General features: G+C 49.1%; 3 protein-coding genes across 3 annotated transcripts; 1 reads left to right on the plus strand and 2 right to left on the minus strand.

Annotated features, from left to right (window-relative positions):
* The first annotated feature begins 2,586 nt into the window (after nucleotides 1-2,586).
* Nucleotides 2,587-4,750, plus strand: ASPBRDRAFT_345650 (lysine N(6)-hydroxylase/L-ornithine N(5)-oxygenase family protein). Its single transcript, XM_067623256.1, has 2 exons — nucleotides 2,587-3,787; nucleotides 3,847-4,750. Exons 1-2 carry the CDS (start codon nucleotides 2,922-2,924, stop codon nucleotides 4,478-4,480), a joined length of 1,500 nt encoding a protein of 499 aa, XP_067474738.1. The 5' UTR covers nucleotides 2,587-2,921; the 3' UTR covers nucleotides 4,481-4,750.
* Nucleotides 4,751-12,524: 7,774 nt separating this feature from the next.
* ASPBRDRAFT_135883 (putative cyclin-dependent protein kinase complex component) lies at nucleotides 12,525-13,274 on the minus strand (the record flags this gene model as incomplete). Its single annotated transcript, XM_067618737.1, has 1 exon — nucleotides 12,525-13,274. The coding sequence occupies one exon, from the start codon at nucleotides 13,272-13,274 to the stop codon at nucleotides 12,525-12,527; it is 750 nt and encodes a 249-aa protein (XP_067474739.1).
* An 829-nt stretch (nucleotides 13,275-14,103) lies between these two features.
* On the minus strand, nucleotides 14,104-17,349 carry ASPBRDRAFT_59023 (hydrogen/calcium exchanger domain-containing protein; the record flags this gene model as incomplete). Its single annotated transcript, XM_067627986.1, has 6 exons — nucleotides 14,104-14,739; nucleotides 14,786-15,265; nucleotides 15,321-15,626; nucleotides 16,211-16,484; nucleotides 16,537-16,833; nucleotides 16,889-17,349. 6 exons carry the CDS (start codon nucleotides 17,347-17,349, stop codon nucleotides 14,104-14,106), a joined length of 2,454 nt encoding a protein of 817 aa, XP_067474740.1.
* Nucleotides 17,350-17,548: the final 199 nt, after the last annotated feature.

Genomic DNA, 17,548 nt, shown 5'->3' on the forward strand with positions numbered 1-17,548 from the left:
GCTCGATTACGGCGGTAAATAAGCGGACTCTCTCGTATGATGAGGGGGCTGCTGCATTGGAGTGGAGACAGAAACAAGGTGAGAGTCGACAGGCTCATAGATCGACCTCGGACATACGTAAGTAGTACTAGGTACTACGAAGAGATTTACCACCCGATCAAAGGAGCAAGGTACCCACAAATACACAGCAGCACTAGTCGAGACAAGCGCTGGAAAATGAGCAAGACCAAAACAGCGATCGGCCAGCCCAAGCTTGGGGCGAATCAGTCCATAGCCATAGTCATCCAGTTTTAGCGTTAGCTCCGTAGCGGCGTAGCATGTGCCTTTGGGCCAGTGTCGACCCACGTTTTGTAACCTCCCCTCGTCAAATAGAAATGAACGTGCACGGGGGCCTAGGTCAAACGAATTGCGAGCATGAGATCGTCCATAAGTGACTCTAACCCAGACAATGATCCCTGTTTACGTCCGAGTCCCAAGGGAGGGGGACTTTGCGGCGGGGTAACCGCGCGGGCCATTCTGTATGTACCTTTGACCTCGATGGCTTTTTCCTAGTATGTCATATACGCACTAGATGTTTGACGATCGGATACCTCTATACTATAGTTTTGTAAAGCAGCACGTGCTTCTGAGTCTGACACTCTGACACTGGGCATATAGTACGTGCTGTGCGAGATTGCCGTATTAAACCCCCCCCCCCCCCCCTTCTGATGGATGGTGTATAGACAGGCAGCACTTGGGTAGTCACACCATGTGAGACAGCAAGTATCCACCACATTGTGCTAGAGAAGAAGTGCTGGGCGCTTGCAGGTGCGGTAGAAAACCATCTACCAAAGAGAAATAACTTACAACTTCGTATTGACTTGGTGTGGGGGCGGTGGAAGGGGATTTCTTACTTTCTTTCCTGCGAACCGTAGATTGCTAGGGCGAAGCCGGTGCGAAGATCAGGGCAGCAGTGGACAGACTGCCCGAAACAGGTAGGGCATGAGGTGGTCCATACCGAGTAGATTAGAAATCCGTGATATCTGCTAGGCCCGAACAACAGCCAAAGAAGCAAATCACATTCAGGTCGGACTTTGAGACCAACCACGGTATGATCAGCCGGCAAAAGATGGACACTACTGACCAGTGTTGTTTCGATAATTAGATATTTTAGCCATTTGAATGACCAATCGATTTAAGGAAGCTCTCAAAAAGGTGAAGGAGCATAGTCAATCTCCAATGGAGCTTGCCGCATTCGTACAGATTGCGATCTTGCATGCGTGTGTGGGACATCGTATCCATGCGATCATTTTCTGCTGAGGCCCGCTGACCAGCAAACCTTACTACTGATCGCCGACATGGAACAGCAGCGGGAAAGGTTTCCAGTGCATCGAGTGGTCCCTGGATGTTCATTTGGGGTGCGCCACCAGCCCAGTGTTTGGGGGTGACATGAATGAACACCTCATGGCTATTCGGGGCCTAAACGAAAGAAGAAATTTTTGCGCGACCCTCTCAAGAGTCTAAGGATTAATAACTTGATGCCTGAACGTCTTCCTGACGGTTAAGACATTCCATACTCGGCTGTGCTGGATTTCAATGATAGTACTCTCAGAGAGGGAAAGGACCCTTATCATGATTGGTACCTGAACAGTTCAACCGGTTACAGGAGGGTCATGTAAGTTGGGCGTCAATACGATACGGATACCGCCCTTCAGCCCAGTTTTTGAAACGCCGTGAAATTTCCCGACATCGGGCGACTGCGGATCTAATCTAAGCGTCCATCATCCCACTTTTCCAGGATAAATTGCACACACGCCGGATCATGCTGCGGGGCTCCTGGTCGGCTCTCGGGGGTCGGAGACCTCCCTGAGTAGGCTACCTGGCTTATTGTTTGCTCTCCTTGCTTTTGGGATTTCATCGGAGTGCTCGTGGGTAGAACTGGTCCTGGTCGAATATACCTGGATGAACTAATTGTTACTGGTGGTGATGGCCGTGGTGGTTGTGGCGTGATCCTCAACTTCCCAGGATGCGAACGGATCTGGGGCGAAGGGAAGGGAGGGAGGGGCTACAGTTAGCACTTCGTTTACAAGTTGGTACCAAGTGGCTCTTCTGGACTTGATCAAATACCATCTTATCTCCGAGGAAACAGCCATATATGCCTGGAATTTCGACATATGGCGTTGGATTTCCTCTGCCATACTACTAGTTAGATATCTACTATGTGGGCACTCTCCCCTCCAAGACCAAGGCTTACACTGTGATGATACCAATCCTCCTGCTGTATCAAGCTCCAGTGTTTGTTGATACTTGTTCTCCCTCATCATCCGTCAAGAGCCTGCCCTCGCATTAAAGCAGTACGTAAAAAGAGGAGCAGCAACCACGTTTCTCATGGGCAGGTGGTGGAACCGAGGAGTGCCTATCAAGTAGGCCATTGCCGGCCCGCTGTCAAAAGAACCACGACCGGCTGCTGCTTTGCTCGGTGGCCTGGAAAAAACCCGTCTTTACGGATCCGCTGCTTCAGAAAAAAAAAAAAAGGGCTCGGCGCTCATACCCTTTTCTTTTTTTGGTCGTCATAATTTCCTTATTCCTTTTTAGATTTTTGTTATAATTTTTTATTTTAATTTACTCTTTTAGTACTTCGGATTTGGATTTCACTAATATTTTTATTTTTTTTCCCTCTCTCTTACGGCGCAAAGGTCTCCAGTGTCTACTAAGTTCGAAGCTACTGGCACCCCCCCCATCTGTTTATCCACCGGGGAATATAACTACGACCATCGCTCCCACCGTTTGCCGCGGTTCTCTCCCATCTTCGTTCAGAATCCCATCATTATTGCGTCTTCCTCCCATCTTCCTGCTCCCCGAACTCAGAGCACGGAACCTCTGCCTCTTCTTTCAATCAAACCCTTGTCTATTTCTTTTTATCCTCCTACTAGCTTGTATCAATGGAACCTGCGGTACGGAAGCCAGAAGTGAGCTTCCACAGCCAGCGCAACATGCCCTCCAAGCAGCAGCGGGTGCCTTCCAAGCTCAAGGCCACACCCATGGATGAGCTTCACGATTTGCTTTGCGTGGGTTTTGGACCTGCCTCATTGGCGATCGCAATTGCCTTGCATGATGCTCTGGACCCCTGTTTGAACAAGTCAGCTCCTGCGCCTGGATCGCAGCCCAAGGTCTGCTTTGTCGAGCGCCAGAAGCAGTTCGCTTGGCATTCGGGCATGTTGGTCCCCGGTTCAAGGATGCAGATCTCTTTTATCAAGGATTTGGCGACCCTCCGTGATCCTCGCAGTAGCTTCACCTTCCTCAATTATTTGCACCAGAAGGATCGCCTGATCCATTTTACAAACCTGGGGACGTTCCTTCCGGCTCGCTTGGAATTCGAAGACTATATGCGGTGGTGTGCGCAACAATTCTCCGACGTCGTGTCTTATGGAGAGGAAGTGGTCGACGTGATTCCCGGAAAGACGGACCCGACCAGCTCGGTGGTCGACTTCTTCACCGTCCGCTCCCGCAACGTTGAGACGGGCGAGATCATTGCGAGAAGAGCGCGCAAGGTGGTGGCTGCACTTGGTGGCTCAGCGAAGATGCCCCCCGGTCTGCCCCAGGACCCCCGCATTATGCACTCGTCGAAGTACTGCACCAACCTGCCTCACCTGCTGAAGAATGCGAACGAACCCTACAATATCGCCGTGCTTGGAAGTGGCCAGAGTGCTGCTGAGATCTTCCACGACTTGCAAAAGAGATACCCCAACTCGAAGACGACCCTGATCATGAGAGATTCGGCTATGCGGCCTAGTGACGACTCTCCTTTGTAAGTAGAATATCTCTTGCACTTCCCTTTACTTTCGCAACTAACAGCAAGCGATATAGTGTTAATGAGGTCTTCAACCCCGAACGTGTCGACAAGTTCTATAACCTCTCCCCCGAAGAGCGCCAGCGTTCCCTCAAGGCCGACAAGGCCACCAACTACAGTGTGGTCCGACTTGAACTCATTGAGGAGATTTACCACGACATGTACGTCCAGAGGGTTAAGAACCCCGATGAGAAGCAGTGGCAGCACCGCATCCTCCCCGGACGCAAGATCACGCGCGTCGAACACCATGGACCTCAGAGTCGGATGCGGATCCACGTGAGGGCGACCAAGGATGGATCGGACAGCCTTGTTGGCGACGGCAAGGAGACATTGGAGGTGGATGCACTCATGGTGGCGACCGGCTACTACCGCAACGCGCATGAACAGCTCTTGAGCAACTTGCAGCATCTGCGACCGGCAGGCCAGGAGGAATGGAAGCCGAGTCGGGATTACCGGGTCGAGATGGATCCCAGCAAGGTCAGCCCCTATGCTGGAATCTGGCTGCAGGGCTGTAACGAGAAGACACACGGACTGAGTGACAGTCTTCTGTCGGTGCTGGCAGCACGCGGTGGAGAGATGGTGGAGTCGATCTTTGGCGAGCAGCTTGCAGGTGCAACGGTGCCGGTCACGAAGTTGCGCGCTATGCTGTAAAGGCTTTCGCCGGATCGGAGACCCAGCAGGGGGTCCCGCTTTCTAGACGCATGAATAATGGCGCTAGGGCGGACATTTCATATTTGGAGCAGGAAAAAATGCCCCGAAAAAGAGCGTGCATGTCCCCAAACCATTTGGTAGGGGGGTGATATCTCCTTTTGCGATCATCTACTTTTACTGTATCGGTGTTCAATCCTCTGTCTCACTACCTATACTTTGTTACTATTGTTATTACCCCGTCATCTGATTCCCCAAGTACCCCACTGCGAGTTATATAGCCGGCCACATTGGAAATGTATAACGAATAGAGATCGGAATGCATCGAGTCTGTTCTTATTGAGTTCAATTTTCACCGCTTCTCCATGTCAATGGCGCCTGTTGCTTGTTTTATTGTGCTAGAGATGTTATTTATTCTCCTTAAGATTTATCCGCCCCCCTGACATGCGCCTGTAGCCGACAGGAAGACGAGAATGAGTGCCTATGAGGGAAAAGCGAGTGGGCTGGGCGCACAACCGCCGGGCTAGCACGGACCCGCTGACGTCAAGCGACCAGGCTAATTGGCCTTGACCAGATTAACCGCCTCCAGGAAAACGCAACAAGTGAATTTCTGCAGGGACACCTAAGGGAAAAAAAAAATGAGCGAGAAGCCATCCCAGAAGGGGATTTCATGGGATGGAAGCTATTGTCACACCAATTGGACTCAAGAGCAAGAGAAATTGAAGCGGGTGGGCATTCACTGACTAGCTGGCGCTCCAACCTTGGTTGACTGTTGAGGGTCGGGGAGGGGATCCTGATAATCTGATCAGATAAAAATTTTCGCACGTTATCTGATGGCGCCATCCCCCAACCGCATCAGCGCCCATCGCCGAGCCAGGCGCGTTGTTTTTCCGCTGCGGTTCCCGCTCTCCACGCCCATTCGCTGCCAGGGACCACTTGGGTGGATGAGGAGACCCACTCACTGATTGATTACGATGAGGCACCATGCAGGTTTGATCCGTGTGGTCTCGTTTTTTTTTTTTTTTTCACATCCGCCCACACGCACACTAATTAACCACCCTCTCGCTTCGGTATACGGGTTACTCAATTAGTTTGCTTTCTGGCCCCCTTTCCCCCGACCATGCCTGCCACCAGCTCTCTTGTGTCTCGGTTCCCGAGGGATTTTCTCGGAGTTAAACCTATACCGGAAGCCTGTGGGATTGAACTCTCCGAAACACATCCAACGAGAAATTCCCAGACACTTTTGATCCATCAGGTAACAGCTTGATCAGTGATTGATAATTCTGAGCGGCCCCGCTTTTTCCCTCCCCTTCGTTCCCACAATACCAAGGCCCTAGGGAACTTGGAGGTGAGGGAATAACGAAGACAACAAAGACAGAGAGAAAACTAAGCAGAAAAAAAATATTGTCATGCTGTCCGGCCGGGCTAGATTAGGAGACAATTCCGTGCACTGGTCAGGCCATGTGGAATAATTGCTGCCGTAATAATAATTAAGGTAGTAAGTAGCTATACTCAGTATCTACTTCAGTCTGTCTGGGGGTGTAGCTAACTAGTTAGTAGCGGAGACTGAGTCAGTCAAGTCAGGACAAATGACCATTTTGCCTTCTTTCCTACTCCAGGTCTCACTCATCATCAAACTCAATAATCATCATACTCATTACTACACCACGCTACTTACTACATTCTCAGACACCTGCAAGACGATCTGTCGATGAACCTCGTATTGTTGGATAGTACGACATGTGATATAAACAGCCTTTACTGCTACTGGTGCAACCGACCTAGCTCTAGACGAGACGAGACGAGGCGAGGTGAGACTAGTCCCCAACGAGTCCACGCGGAACCATGCGACATGGAAACCGAGACGGATGCCTGGAACAGTCAACTCCCTGAATATGCGCCGATCCCCAGTCAGGTTTGAGCCAGTGGCATGTCCACAATTATTATTATTTATTCTTATAATAATACTAATAATTATTATTACCATTATTCTTCGTACCACCCCGGCCAATGGTAAGAAATGTCAGGGCCGTAAGCCTTCCTGTTCCTAACTATTCAGCTGCGTAAATAGGCACCTGAAGTAGGCAGACGGGCATTGGCCAGCAAATACTTAGCTAAATAGTTAGCCTGTCTAACTAATCGTACAAAGTAAGTAATCTCGCCGTTGCCGCGAACTCCGGAGTTCCCTTCCTCTCCATTCCCCGTTCCCCTTTCCCCCCCACGCGTATAACACGAGAAGACAAAGCCATATAGATTCAGAATGAAGCTACAGAGTACGCACGAACCTGAATCGATTAGATCAGATAATCCGAGCTGGAACACAATTCTAGCTAGCTGTGAGCTTAGATACTACGGATTACGTAGCATTCTGTGTTGTGCTGTGACCCGATCAACCGGTCCACGCTTGTGACAAGGCCAGAGTGGACAGGCTATGCCAGGTACCGGCGACCGGTGTTCCATGTTTCAGGGTCCTGTTCTGTTGATTCTCTTAGATACTAGTCGTGTTATGGGAGGAAGGAGATCGAGCGATCTGCAATCACCACCTGCATCCTGCACCCAGCACCCAGCACAGTACATCGTGTCTAGACCATCATTCGTGGGATGTCGAGGGGATCAGCGAGGGCAGAATAATAAATAGGGGAGAGGGAAAAAAAAAAAAGTAAGTAGACCCTGATCATTAGATGCATGTGTCTATTTCTATAAACCAGAGCTTAACCGCAAATATACCTGCGCATACGCCCCCATACAGTAACTAACGGACAAAGGGACAACCAAGCCAGGCCCAACAATCACTGTATATACCCCTGCATAAAAAGAAAATAAAAAAGACCAACATCATCATCATCATCATCATCATCATCCTCCTCCTCCTCGCCGACAATCCCACAATCTCGCCCTAATCAATCAGCCCAACACCCTCTCCGTTCCATGGATCCATTAATTCTTCAACTCGTTATCAGATGAAAATAACACACAACCCACTTTGGGTTGACGAAGTCGGTGGCCTGACCGCTTCAATCAGATAAAATAAATATATTGGAATCCGTGATCCCTGGATCATATCATGTATTTAATTCGTACCCAGCTTCAGCTTCGTGACAAAGAGTGGTCCCGGAACATATTGCATGCACCCAATAAAAATGGAAACTTCGGGGAATGCAGGTGTGTGGAAAGCTAGACAGACCCACCGCACAGGCTTGGGGTTGCGACTTGCGAAAGATGTTAGGTTAGTTAGGTAGGTAGCTGTCTGTTTCTAACTTCTGCCTAGATGAAGTTTGAGTTTCTACCTGCGGTTAATTGGAGTTAACTTCGTGTATGTATCGATGTAGTCAAAGTATCTAGATCAGAAAGACACAGTAGATGCCACCATGTACCCCACGACTTGAAAATAGCCCTTAAGACTGAAGAAGAATGAGTGAGGAGAAAGGGGAAGGGAAAAAAAAAAAAGAAAGAAAAAAAAGGAAACGAACCGTCACATCCACCGAAAATACAATCAATCAGTCAATCAATCAAACCGCACCTGCCGAGATAAGATCTTAGCGTGACATTTTGACTTTGGGTCTAAGGTTTTAAAGCCACGACCAGACGAACAAATGGGTTTCAGACCAATCATTCCCAATCCCCTTACTCCAAAGCCAAAAAGTTTCTCCAAGGTTTTTAGAAAAGAAAAAACAGAGGGTGATAAAATACATACATAACATGCATGCATGCATACTTCGTAATTTTATTCTTTAGCGACATCGGCTTCTTCGGCTTCAGAAGCTTGGTTCGGTATGGGGCGCAGGTGTGGAGGTTACCTGCGTGTGTATGGAAACTGTATAGACGCTGTATATACGTTACTTACGGTCAGTAATTCTCCGTTGGTTCTCCACTGACTACTTCGCTTTCCACTGTAATCCTTCAGGCTTCATTGTTTGAAAGAGAGTTTAAAGAGGAATAGGCCTCTCTCCCCGCCTCCTCTTCTTTCCCGCTCTCCCCTCTCACTCTTAGCTCTATGTATTTGTCTTTTCCCCCCTTCTGTATTTGCAGGTTAATGAATGTGACTGTACTCAATGTGCTGCGCAGTTGTGGGTTTTATAATCCTTCGCTCTCCCGGGACCGTTTCGAGTCTTCTTGAGAAAGCAGATCCAGCTAATGCTTCCATCCATTTCCTTTCATTCGGTTGATTTACATTAGTCTGCCCGTATGCTATTTATTGATCTGCCAGGCTATACTTGTACGAAATTCAATGTCCTTGGTCCAAAGTAACAATATCTACTAATATATCATGATCTTTATATGCAGAAGATAATACATGAAAGATAATGTGAGAGCATGAGGGGGATAAAACACCATCCGTGACCATCTATTCCAGTCAAACATATCATCAGAAGGAAGGGCTCATCCGGTATTCATTAGGTCGCATATAGAAGATCGAGACATCTCCTCGGAAATTTCGGTCGTTTTGAGGGCATAGCAAAAACCCTTAGTGACCACTCAATCGAAAGCATTAGAACGTATTTATGCATTTCGTTCCGGGTCCTCGTCGGCCAGGCTTCGATATCTCCCGCCGCTGTGCATGCGTGACGGCATCTCGTACATCTGGTTGTAGTTGATTGCTTCACCACCGAGCATACCAGCTCCCGGCTCCCGCTGTCCAAAGTATGGAGCCGGGTCGCACCAGAAGTCCCGGCAGTTGGTGATTACACCTCGAGAGAAGGGATTCTTCGCCCGAGAAGCACGCGGACCATCTCGCAACCCATCCCTTGCTGTTGCAAAGAACGCATCAATACCGAGAAGGGAAGTCCACTGCTTCAAACAACCGCCCCTCCGGTGCCGGTGGCCATGCGCAAGGGCTGGATTCGGTCCCTGACCAGCAGAGGAGAGGCCGGCAGCATCGAGTGAGGTTGTTCCTGCAGCCAAAGCCGAAGCAAAAGCACGAGAGCTTGGGTAGCTTCTGTCAATTGAATGGCCCCTCATGTTTTCATATGTCGTCTGATTCCGCGAAATTTGGACGAGCTGAACAGCACAAAGCATAGTGACCCAGACCAGCTGAATGATGACCCACACATCAAGGACGAGGGTGAACGTATCACGAAGTACAAAATCACATAACGCGTCGTTGATGACATTACAGGTCGGATTAACAGGTGCTGGCAAGACATTGATGTCTGTACTAGCCGTTAACTTCTGATCCGGGTAACAAATGAAGTTGATACTTACAGGCATATGTCAGCTGCACGAAAAGAATTATACCCACTTCAAGACATGTGATGTATAATACAAAGTGGCGCAGATTATTGGCGCCTACGCAGTTATCAATCCACGGGCAGTGACTGTTCGAAATGTCAATATTTTGAAGTTTCGATCTCAGTCTCAATCAGGGTCTTACTGGTCATGCTTCGCAACACAGCGCCCGCAACGCTTGCAATGCTTGCTCCGTAAAGGCTTTCGGAGCATGCAAGCAACGCAGAAGTTCTCTTCGTCAAATTTCCATTGCTCAAATAATTCTGCAATGACTGTTCGTTGCTGATTTCTGCTGCCAAGCTTTGGAACGAAACCGGGGTCTTCTAGCATTGCAGTGAAATAGAAATATGCCGTCGATGAGAAGAAGAGAGCGAAACAAATATTAGATATGGGATTTGTGGTATATGTCGCTGGGCAGAGGTAATGATTAGTAAATGCTGGCTGGTGCTTCGCAAACATCCCACTTGAGAACCGGAAGGGAAACATGTTATGCGAAGAGCAGGGTAAGCCTCACCTGGTAGCACGTAAAAGACATATCTCACACCCACCCAGAACAGAGAGCCTGCAAAGACGCCCGATAGGTACGGCTGGGTTGCAGATCAGTGACGAACAGAGAGAGAAATTTGCAAGGGGCATCGTTGACGTACCGTCTTCTGAAGTATCCTGTACTCTGAAATGCTTTGACTAGCCACTTTCTGGGCCAGCCATTGAAGTCCATAAGCTGTTGCGATCATAATAGGGACAGCAGCGAAAACAACGATATTGCTGAGAACCCAAACAGCTACAAAAATCATCAAGAAAGGCCACAAGAAGAAAAACTTAGACATAACGCTCTTGTTCCGCACCCACGACGTCAATCCGAAGGGAAGAACTTTCGTGTTCCCATCAAAGTCATAGCCGCACTCGTCCAGGGCACGATACCACATACGCGTGGTATTCATTTCGCCCGCTACCGTCGCTGGGGTCTTGCCATCCCTGGTCTTAGCGAATCTATCGGCGCCATATTCAATGAGCTTCTGGACGCAAGGCAATGATCCCTTCACCAAGGCCCAGTGTAAGGGAGTTAAGCCGCTGTCGTCAACAGCATTGGCATTAGCGCCCCAGCGCAGAAACAAGTCCACGCAGGCGGGGAATCCCTTATATGCCGCCCACATCAAGCCTGTATGACCCTGTTGATCGGTAACGTCCACCGGGATCTCCTGGTGAAGGAGAAGCACAAGCAGGAAAGCATTTCCATCGATAGTAGCCAGGTGCAAGATGTTGTAGCCTTGAACGTCGGTAAGAAGAGGGTCCGCTCCGTGCTGAAGCAACAGATGCACAATATAATAATGACAACGTTGAGCTGCCCACATTGCGGGTGTAGCCACAGATTCGCCTCCCTTCGCATTGACGTCGGCGCCAGAGTCGATTAGGAACTTGCACATGGCATATTGGTTGTTGATCGCAGCCCACTGGAAGAAGAGAACAGCATTGTTAGTTCGGAATCAATGTGAGCAATGTCAGGAGATAAGTGCAAAAGACATATCGGTGTCACGCACATGTAACGGGGTAATCCCTTCCTCGTCCTTATGATTGGCGTGGAACTTCTTCTCATCGAACATTTTCTGCATAACCGCAATCTCTCCTATACGGGCAATCTGCATGATATCCTCACCAATGGGGATTGAGCCCTTGACACCACCCCGTTCCGGTTTCATGTCTTTAAGTTCAACGGTCGCATCATGCTGGGTCACTTTCGGGGGAGTCGTGGTGCCTTTGCCGCTGGGGACGGAGTGCGGACTTTGTCCCAGACCAGCAGAGCTGCTGCTGCTCGGAGTCCCGGAAGACATTTCGCCTTACAGTCGAGATTGATCAAATTGAGTCCGACTCGGCGAGAATGTTCTTGGACTGAAGAGAGGAAGGGAGAGACGAACAAAAGCCGTCGCAAAAGGGACGTAGTCGTGGAAGCGTTCGGCGGTCACGAGTCAGTTGAGTAGTCTTGCCGAGCCCGACCTAAAGGAGCATTGCGAAACGAACAGAATGTTTTGAAGCCCGTACTGTCGTCTCCAGAAAGGCAACGGTGGCCTTCGAGGCTGTGATGAAGAAGAGAAGACCGAAAAATAGATGGGGGCGGAAGAACAGCTGAGCGTGGTAGCAGTAAACCATGGCGCAGCAGACAAGCCCCGGGGATGAGCCTCTTCCCTTCCCGAAAGGCTGACGGATCGTCCTTCCCACTCCGCCTTTCGCGACGTGGTTCACGTTTACCCACAAGTCGCCTGCTTTATTACTAATGCGAATACGAACTCCCCGACTAGATTTCTAGTTCACCACACAAGTACTTGCAGTGTTCTACTATTCCGATTATCCAAAGCCCGAATTTTAGGATATATATTGACGTTAGAGAGTCTCAAAGGCGTCAACACCCTGAGAGCAGAACTTCCGTCCCTCATCCAACTAACTAGTTAATCGCGCCCGGCAGCCATTACTCAGCCCACCTGTCTAGCTAGTTAACCAGTCGCTAACTGATGGGGCGGTTAGGCAGCCGCATTGTGATACGTGCACATAAGTTGTCCCTCCAAAATTGGAAGTATGAAAAGTCCTTCAACCTGGTGTTCTCGTGATGGTAGATAGAGTATCCCAGAAAAGATGATGCTCAAGTTGGCAGGCCACAGTCCAACAATCCGCCCCACAGATCGCCCCCGACCAACTTGCAAAGTATCTCACCAGGTTGATGCAGAACTACAAGGCCAACTCCAAGGCAATTGCAGGCCTCTCAAAAGTACATTCGCCAAATGGGAAATCAAAATGTCGATGTCGGTTCGACCACAGGTAATCGTTGGATTCAACGGAGAGGATTCCCGCAACAGCCTATTTGTCGAAGTAGTCTTACTTGGTCGACGAGCATGTCCGCATCGACTCGTAGTTCGAAATCTGCCAGGAAACAGAAACTGATCTCGAGCTTCGACAGTTCGCGCTCAGTCACACCTCCAACCTTAGCAACCCGACTATGGGGATAACTGAGGTCTTCCAAGGACTTCATCGCCACGCGAAGTCCAGCAAGCACCAGACGATGCATATTCTTGCGGCTGACGACTATCACCCGTTCGATAGTTGCCATCCTCATGATATACATGCTTGCGGCAAGATAAACGCCTGTAGACATGGGGCAGAACTTGTGCACACGCAGCAAATACTCCTCTAGCGTGATCGGTGGTTCGCGTTTTGAAGAGAATCTTTTGGACAGCACATGCTGCTGTTTTAGGTGGCGACCTGCTACATCATGGCCTTCCAAAGAGCGAAATAGTCCAGTGACCCTTATCGGTGTAGATTCCCCGCTAGATATACTGTCACTGTGGGCCAGGGACCCGGGAACAGGAACGGCAGCTCCTTGAGTATAACCCACTTCCTCTGCGGTCGATTCCACAAGCATTTCAATACCAGTGCACAGTAGCCCCAGTGCTACCGTAGGCGAGATCTGAAAAACATCAGTGGTGCATTCGGATCCCGGTTCTGATTCATCTTCTTTCGGTGAGTGGCTTGGATCAGTTGCCTCCACAAGGCTCGCAATTGTCGACGGGCTCTCTTTGTTCATCGCGAGACCTTGTACGTTGTCGGGAAATCAAGGGTAAGAATGCGACAGATAGCCCTGGACCTACAGGCAGATATTGACTTCCCAGATAGGTATCGCATGGTCGGGACACAGCCCAGCATGTGATTGATGCTGATATATCTGCACCAGACACGAGTCGAATCGGCTGCGTGGTCTGGGGAAGTAAAATCTTGTGATATGAATCAAAGATGGCGGTGCTTAATTTGCCTACTAGGTAGGAGATATCTGTGCTATCTGTCAGTAGGCGGCTATCAGTAAACAATGTTTGGGTTTCTCACGTTACCTGTGTCTGCGGTGGACAATAGCTCACTGGCCGGTCAATGGCGGCAGCAGAATACCTGAAAAGGCACCTAGAAAAGGCGGGCCTCCTAGACCACTATACACGAATGGGAGATGGATTGATTTCCAGAGTAGAATGTGAAAGGTGAGGAATGGAGTTAGCCGGATATTAGTGCGCCCGATCTCAACCCAACCGTTTCTTTCGTTACCTTTCAAAACAGCTCATAGATTCGGCTTCCATCCAAAGGAGTGTGAAAATCTGCCTCATTCAGAGAAAAGATCTTTAGATTTACGAGTTGAATAGAGCAATTTTCCAAGTACACATTGCTCTCACCATCATAATGAGTTGATTGTTCCCATCAATCGACAGGGAAACTGGAGGATGATGTTCTCAGTATCTATCACTCTCCCGCAGTACACATAGAGTGACGCAATCAAAGTATAGTGCTTCCTTCAGTAGACATGACATGCATGGGCAAGCGCGAACAGCGTGTTTTCATTGTTCAGATACATGCATTTGGCCGCTCAGGGCTCATTCGTCCAGACCCTTCGAACCCCATCTCTCTACAAACTTATCCTGGCCTCTGTCTCGCCTATGAACCACGCTCATGTCAAGTCCCTCCAGCCCCTTTTGCACACGCTTCAAATCGTCTTCGAGATTGGAAAGGGTTTTCTGATGGTCCAGATTCGTAAGTGAGGCTTCGAATTCAGAATCGGCGTGTAAGGAAGTAGAGAGTAGGCGGATCGCCTGGTCTGTCGATAGTAATTCAGCTATTAGTGGCGAGTCTGCGGCAATACCGTGGTCATGTAGGCTCTCAGTCAATTGATGTCGTTTCTCTTTCAATGTCTCTGCGCATCCACCGGCTTCGTCTGCATGAAACACCGAATCCAGAGATAAACCTACTCGGCGTAATACCTTCGCCATCGATTGAGGATCATGGAGTCCAGCATTGTCTTTTTGCGCTGAAATAGAAAGAGCAATGGGCTGCACAGAGGAACGTCGCAGTGTCTCTCTTCTTGGATTAGACGAGCCTAAGAAGATATCGCCGATCTCTGATCGGTGGGCAGCAGCGATCGCCTCCAGAGTTCCGCAGAAGGACTCCCTGTCCTGCAGACACTTGACAAGGCCATTTGTAGACGATGTCATCTCCGTTACCACGTCCAAAATCTGGAACTGTCAGCCAAGGAATCTGATGTGGGCATTCCTCTCTTACATAGTCCAGCGTTTCATGGGTGGCATTTTGCAGCTCCTCGTGGTGATTGCTTAGCTCACCTATTATAGGATCAGCGAACTGTTGTTTCGTAGACAATTCAGCTAGTATCTCGATTTCAGTATAGAGGGATTCAAGCTCTTCCTCCAGTGCGGCCAACGGCTCATTTTCGGGTGTTGGCTCGGTTCGCGTTTTCATTAGTCCTGCCTGTATCGATTCGAGATATAACCGATCGAGTCGACACTTGATCTCACCGGCAACGCATTGAGCAAGAGCAGTACATCTCTCGGAAGCTAGCTTTGCACTATTCTCATCTTGCTCACTCGTTTCTATCCCGGATGCTAGCCTCTCCAGATTCGCGATCAACCTGTCATCTTCCTTGAATCGAGCTGTCAGAGACGAGAGTATCCGTTTGGCGTCTGCTGTAGCTTGCTCCGATACGCCTCTTAACTCAGATTCCAGCGCGTGAGCCAAGTCACTGGACTGTACAATATACTCAGCAAAACCCTGTGACTACATCAAGATAAGGAAGCACTACCGCAGCAGCTATATTCTGTCTCCCTGCCGTATGCTTCTGGCGCAATCGTGCTATGTCCCGATTTTGTCTGAGCCCCAGTTCATCATCCGAGGTAATAAGTTTGTTTAAGCTCTCGTATTGTGATGCTAGCGTGTTGGTCTGTCTCTGTATTGCAGCCGTGGAGGCATCTAGTGTATCAATCGCGCGTCGAAGGTCATCATCCACAAGCGGGCGAGTTGTTTTGAAATTCGGGTCGGCGAGAAGGCTCTGCAAGGCACCAGATTCTTCAAGTTTAGAATATCTAACGTTGATCGAAATGATTAGTGGCTGGGAAAGGTACGTTGTGACGTGGGATTAGAGATACAGTATGAGCTCTTCTTGCGACAACAGTGTGTCGGTACTGAGATGCTCTGTCAGCCATTTTGCAGTCTCAGTACCGCCTGTCCTATCAACGAGAGCGGACTGGATTTGGTCTCGATTTAGCGAGAGTTCGCGATCTTTGAAAATGGAGAGAACTGTTGAGGGGTCCATCGAAGGATTGTTTTGGTCGGGTCGCGATGATGGTTTGTCTGCGCTCCGCGCGGAGTCGGGACCTCCTGTTCTGCTGGGGCCTCGGGACAACCTTATCAGTTGATCCACATCAACATCCCAGTTCGGTAGGTTGAAACCCATCACACTACTCAGCAGCGCTAAGCGTGATACTTTACTACACAGGAGAGGTATAAGCATCTCTGAAAGGTGCGCTGAAAGCTCTGTATATTCACCAATGACTACCTTGTGGGTGAAAGAAAATTTATAAAACACCTGTTACTATCCATACATCATGATATGCTAGGGACTGTTGATTCAGTGGTAAACATCCGAACCGAGTCACTTAATTTCGTCTGTCATGCCTCAGCCTCGCCCTCCACTACGATCTGAGGGTAGTACCAGGTAGTGACAGCGATAATAACATAGACCAGAACACAGAGCCCTCCTTCCAGATAGTTGGACTTGCCATCTCGAAGAAAGTTTCCAACAACTAATATGGACAAAACGACCAAAACAATCATGAAGATCTCGAAGTTTAGACCCATGTCCTTGCCAATTCCCCAGCCCACAATGACTGCAAGCGGTGCGTTCAACAGCGCAGTCTGGATCGATGGACCCAGGCAATGAAAGAGTGCGAAATTAATCTGGTTGTCCCTGTTCAGGGTCAGCAAATGCGGAGTGACCAGTCACGGATCAATGTAATTACCAAGCTTCATCGATAGCGGTCAAGTGCTCCGCTGCCTTCTCAACAAGTGGCACAAGAATCAGGCCCATAAAATTGTCTGATACACCTCTTTCATTCACAATATCCTCTATCTCTTCCACCAGAAAGACGGCCGACATGCAGACGCATGCAAGCGCTATTGCAATGGCAACGAAGCATTCAATCAACGTAAGCTTTGCCCGCTTCATCTCCTGTTCGCGATCTTCATCCAGGTGCTCATCGAATTCAAGGACTTCGTCGAAAATGCTATGATGGCTATGCAGGTTGTAGAACAGATACCTAAGACAGGTGAGTATAAATGGTCATTGAAGTATCTCCGGACATGAGAACATACATGATAAAAGCCACTAGGAGTATGACGGCTGTGGCTCTACTGATGATCAGTGTAGATTGATTCAGTGTTTCTGTTGAGATTGGTACATGCGTATGCGATGCATTGCTTTTTAGGGTTGCATAGAAAGCACTCGGAATCAGAAGGCCGAACCCTGCCACTAGCAGGAGTCCTGAGCCTACTTCGCTGACGGCTTCATGAAATGATTGGTCTTCACGCCCAATGCCTCCAAAGAAGAAGCAAAGGCCTAAGCAGAGAAGGAGGTTTGCCAGGATAGAGCCTAGAATGGCGGCCTGGATAACAGGAATCAGATTACCTCCCTTGTCCTTGTGGATCAGAACCATGAATAGGACAATTTCCACAACAGAACCGAGAAATGTCTCGAGCAAGACACCGAATACTTTGGGCAACTTCTTGGCTAGCTCGCCACCTGCGAAGCCAAGCAAGTTCGCTGAGGGTACCATTGCGATATAGTTGAGGGCAAATACCCATACATGAAGATCCTGCCGAGCGAAATGAAGAGCAATCGCAGCTGGAACGAAAGGCCAGAGGACGTTCACCAGCATAGAAAGAGTACAGGTGCTCCGAAAACAAACGCGCAGGAAGTGAATTGGATGAATTCCGGTCCGCCCACTCTCTCCAGCGGTATCGATTCGAAACAGA

The sequence above is a fragment of the Aspergillus brasiliensis genome (assembly GCF_001889945.1).
Source record: "Aspergillus brasiliensis CBS 101740 unplaced genomic scaffold ASPBRscaffold_16, whole genome shotgun sequence".
In the NCBI taxonomy this organism is placed as follows: domain Eukaryota; kingdom Fungi; phylum Ascomycota; class Eurotiomycetes; order Eurotiales; family Aspergillaceae; genus Aspergillus; species Aspergillus brasiliensis.

Excerpts from the sequence above, each read along its gene's own strand:
- ASPBRDRAFT_345650 (XM_067623256.1), top strand. The coding sequence starts at position 2,922 with ATGGAACCTGCGGTACGGAAGCCAGAAGTGAGCTTCCACAGCCAGCGC. Across the intron at positions 3,788-3,846 it reads CCTAGTGACGACTCTCCTTT|TGTTAATGAGGTCTTCAACC; the intron begins GTAAGTAGAATA and ends CAAGCGATATAG.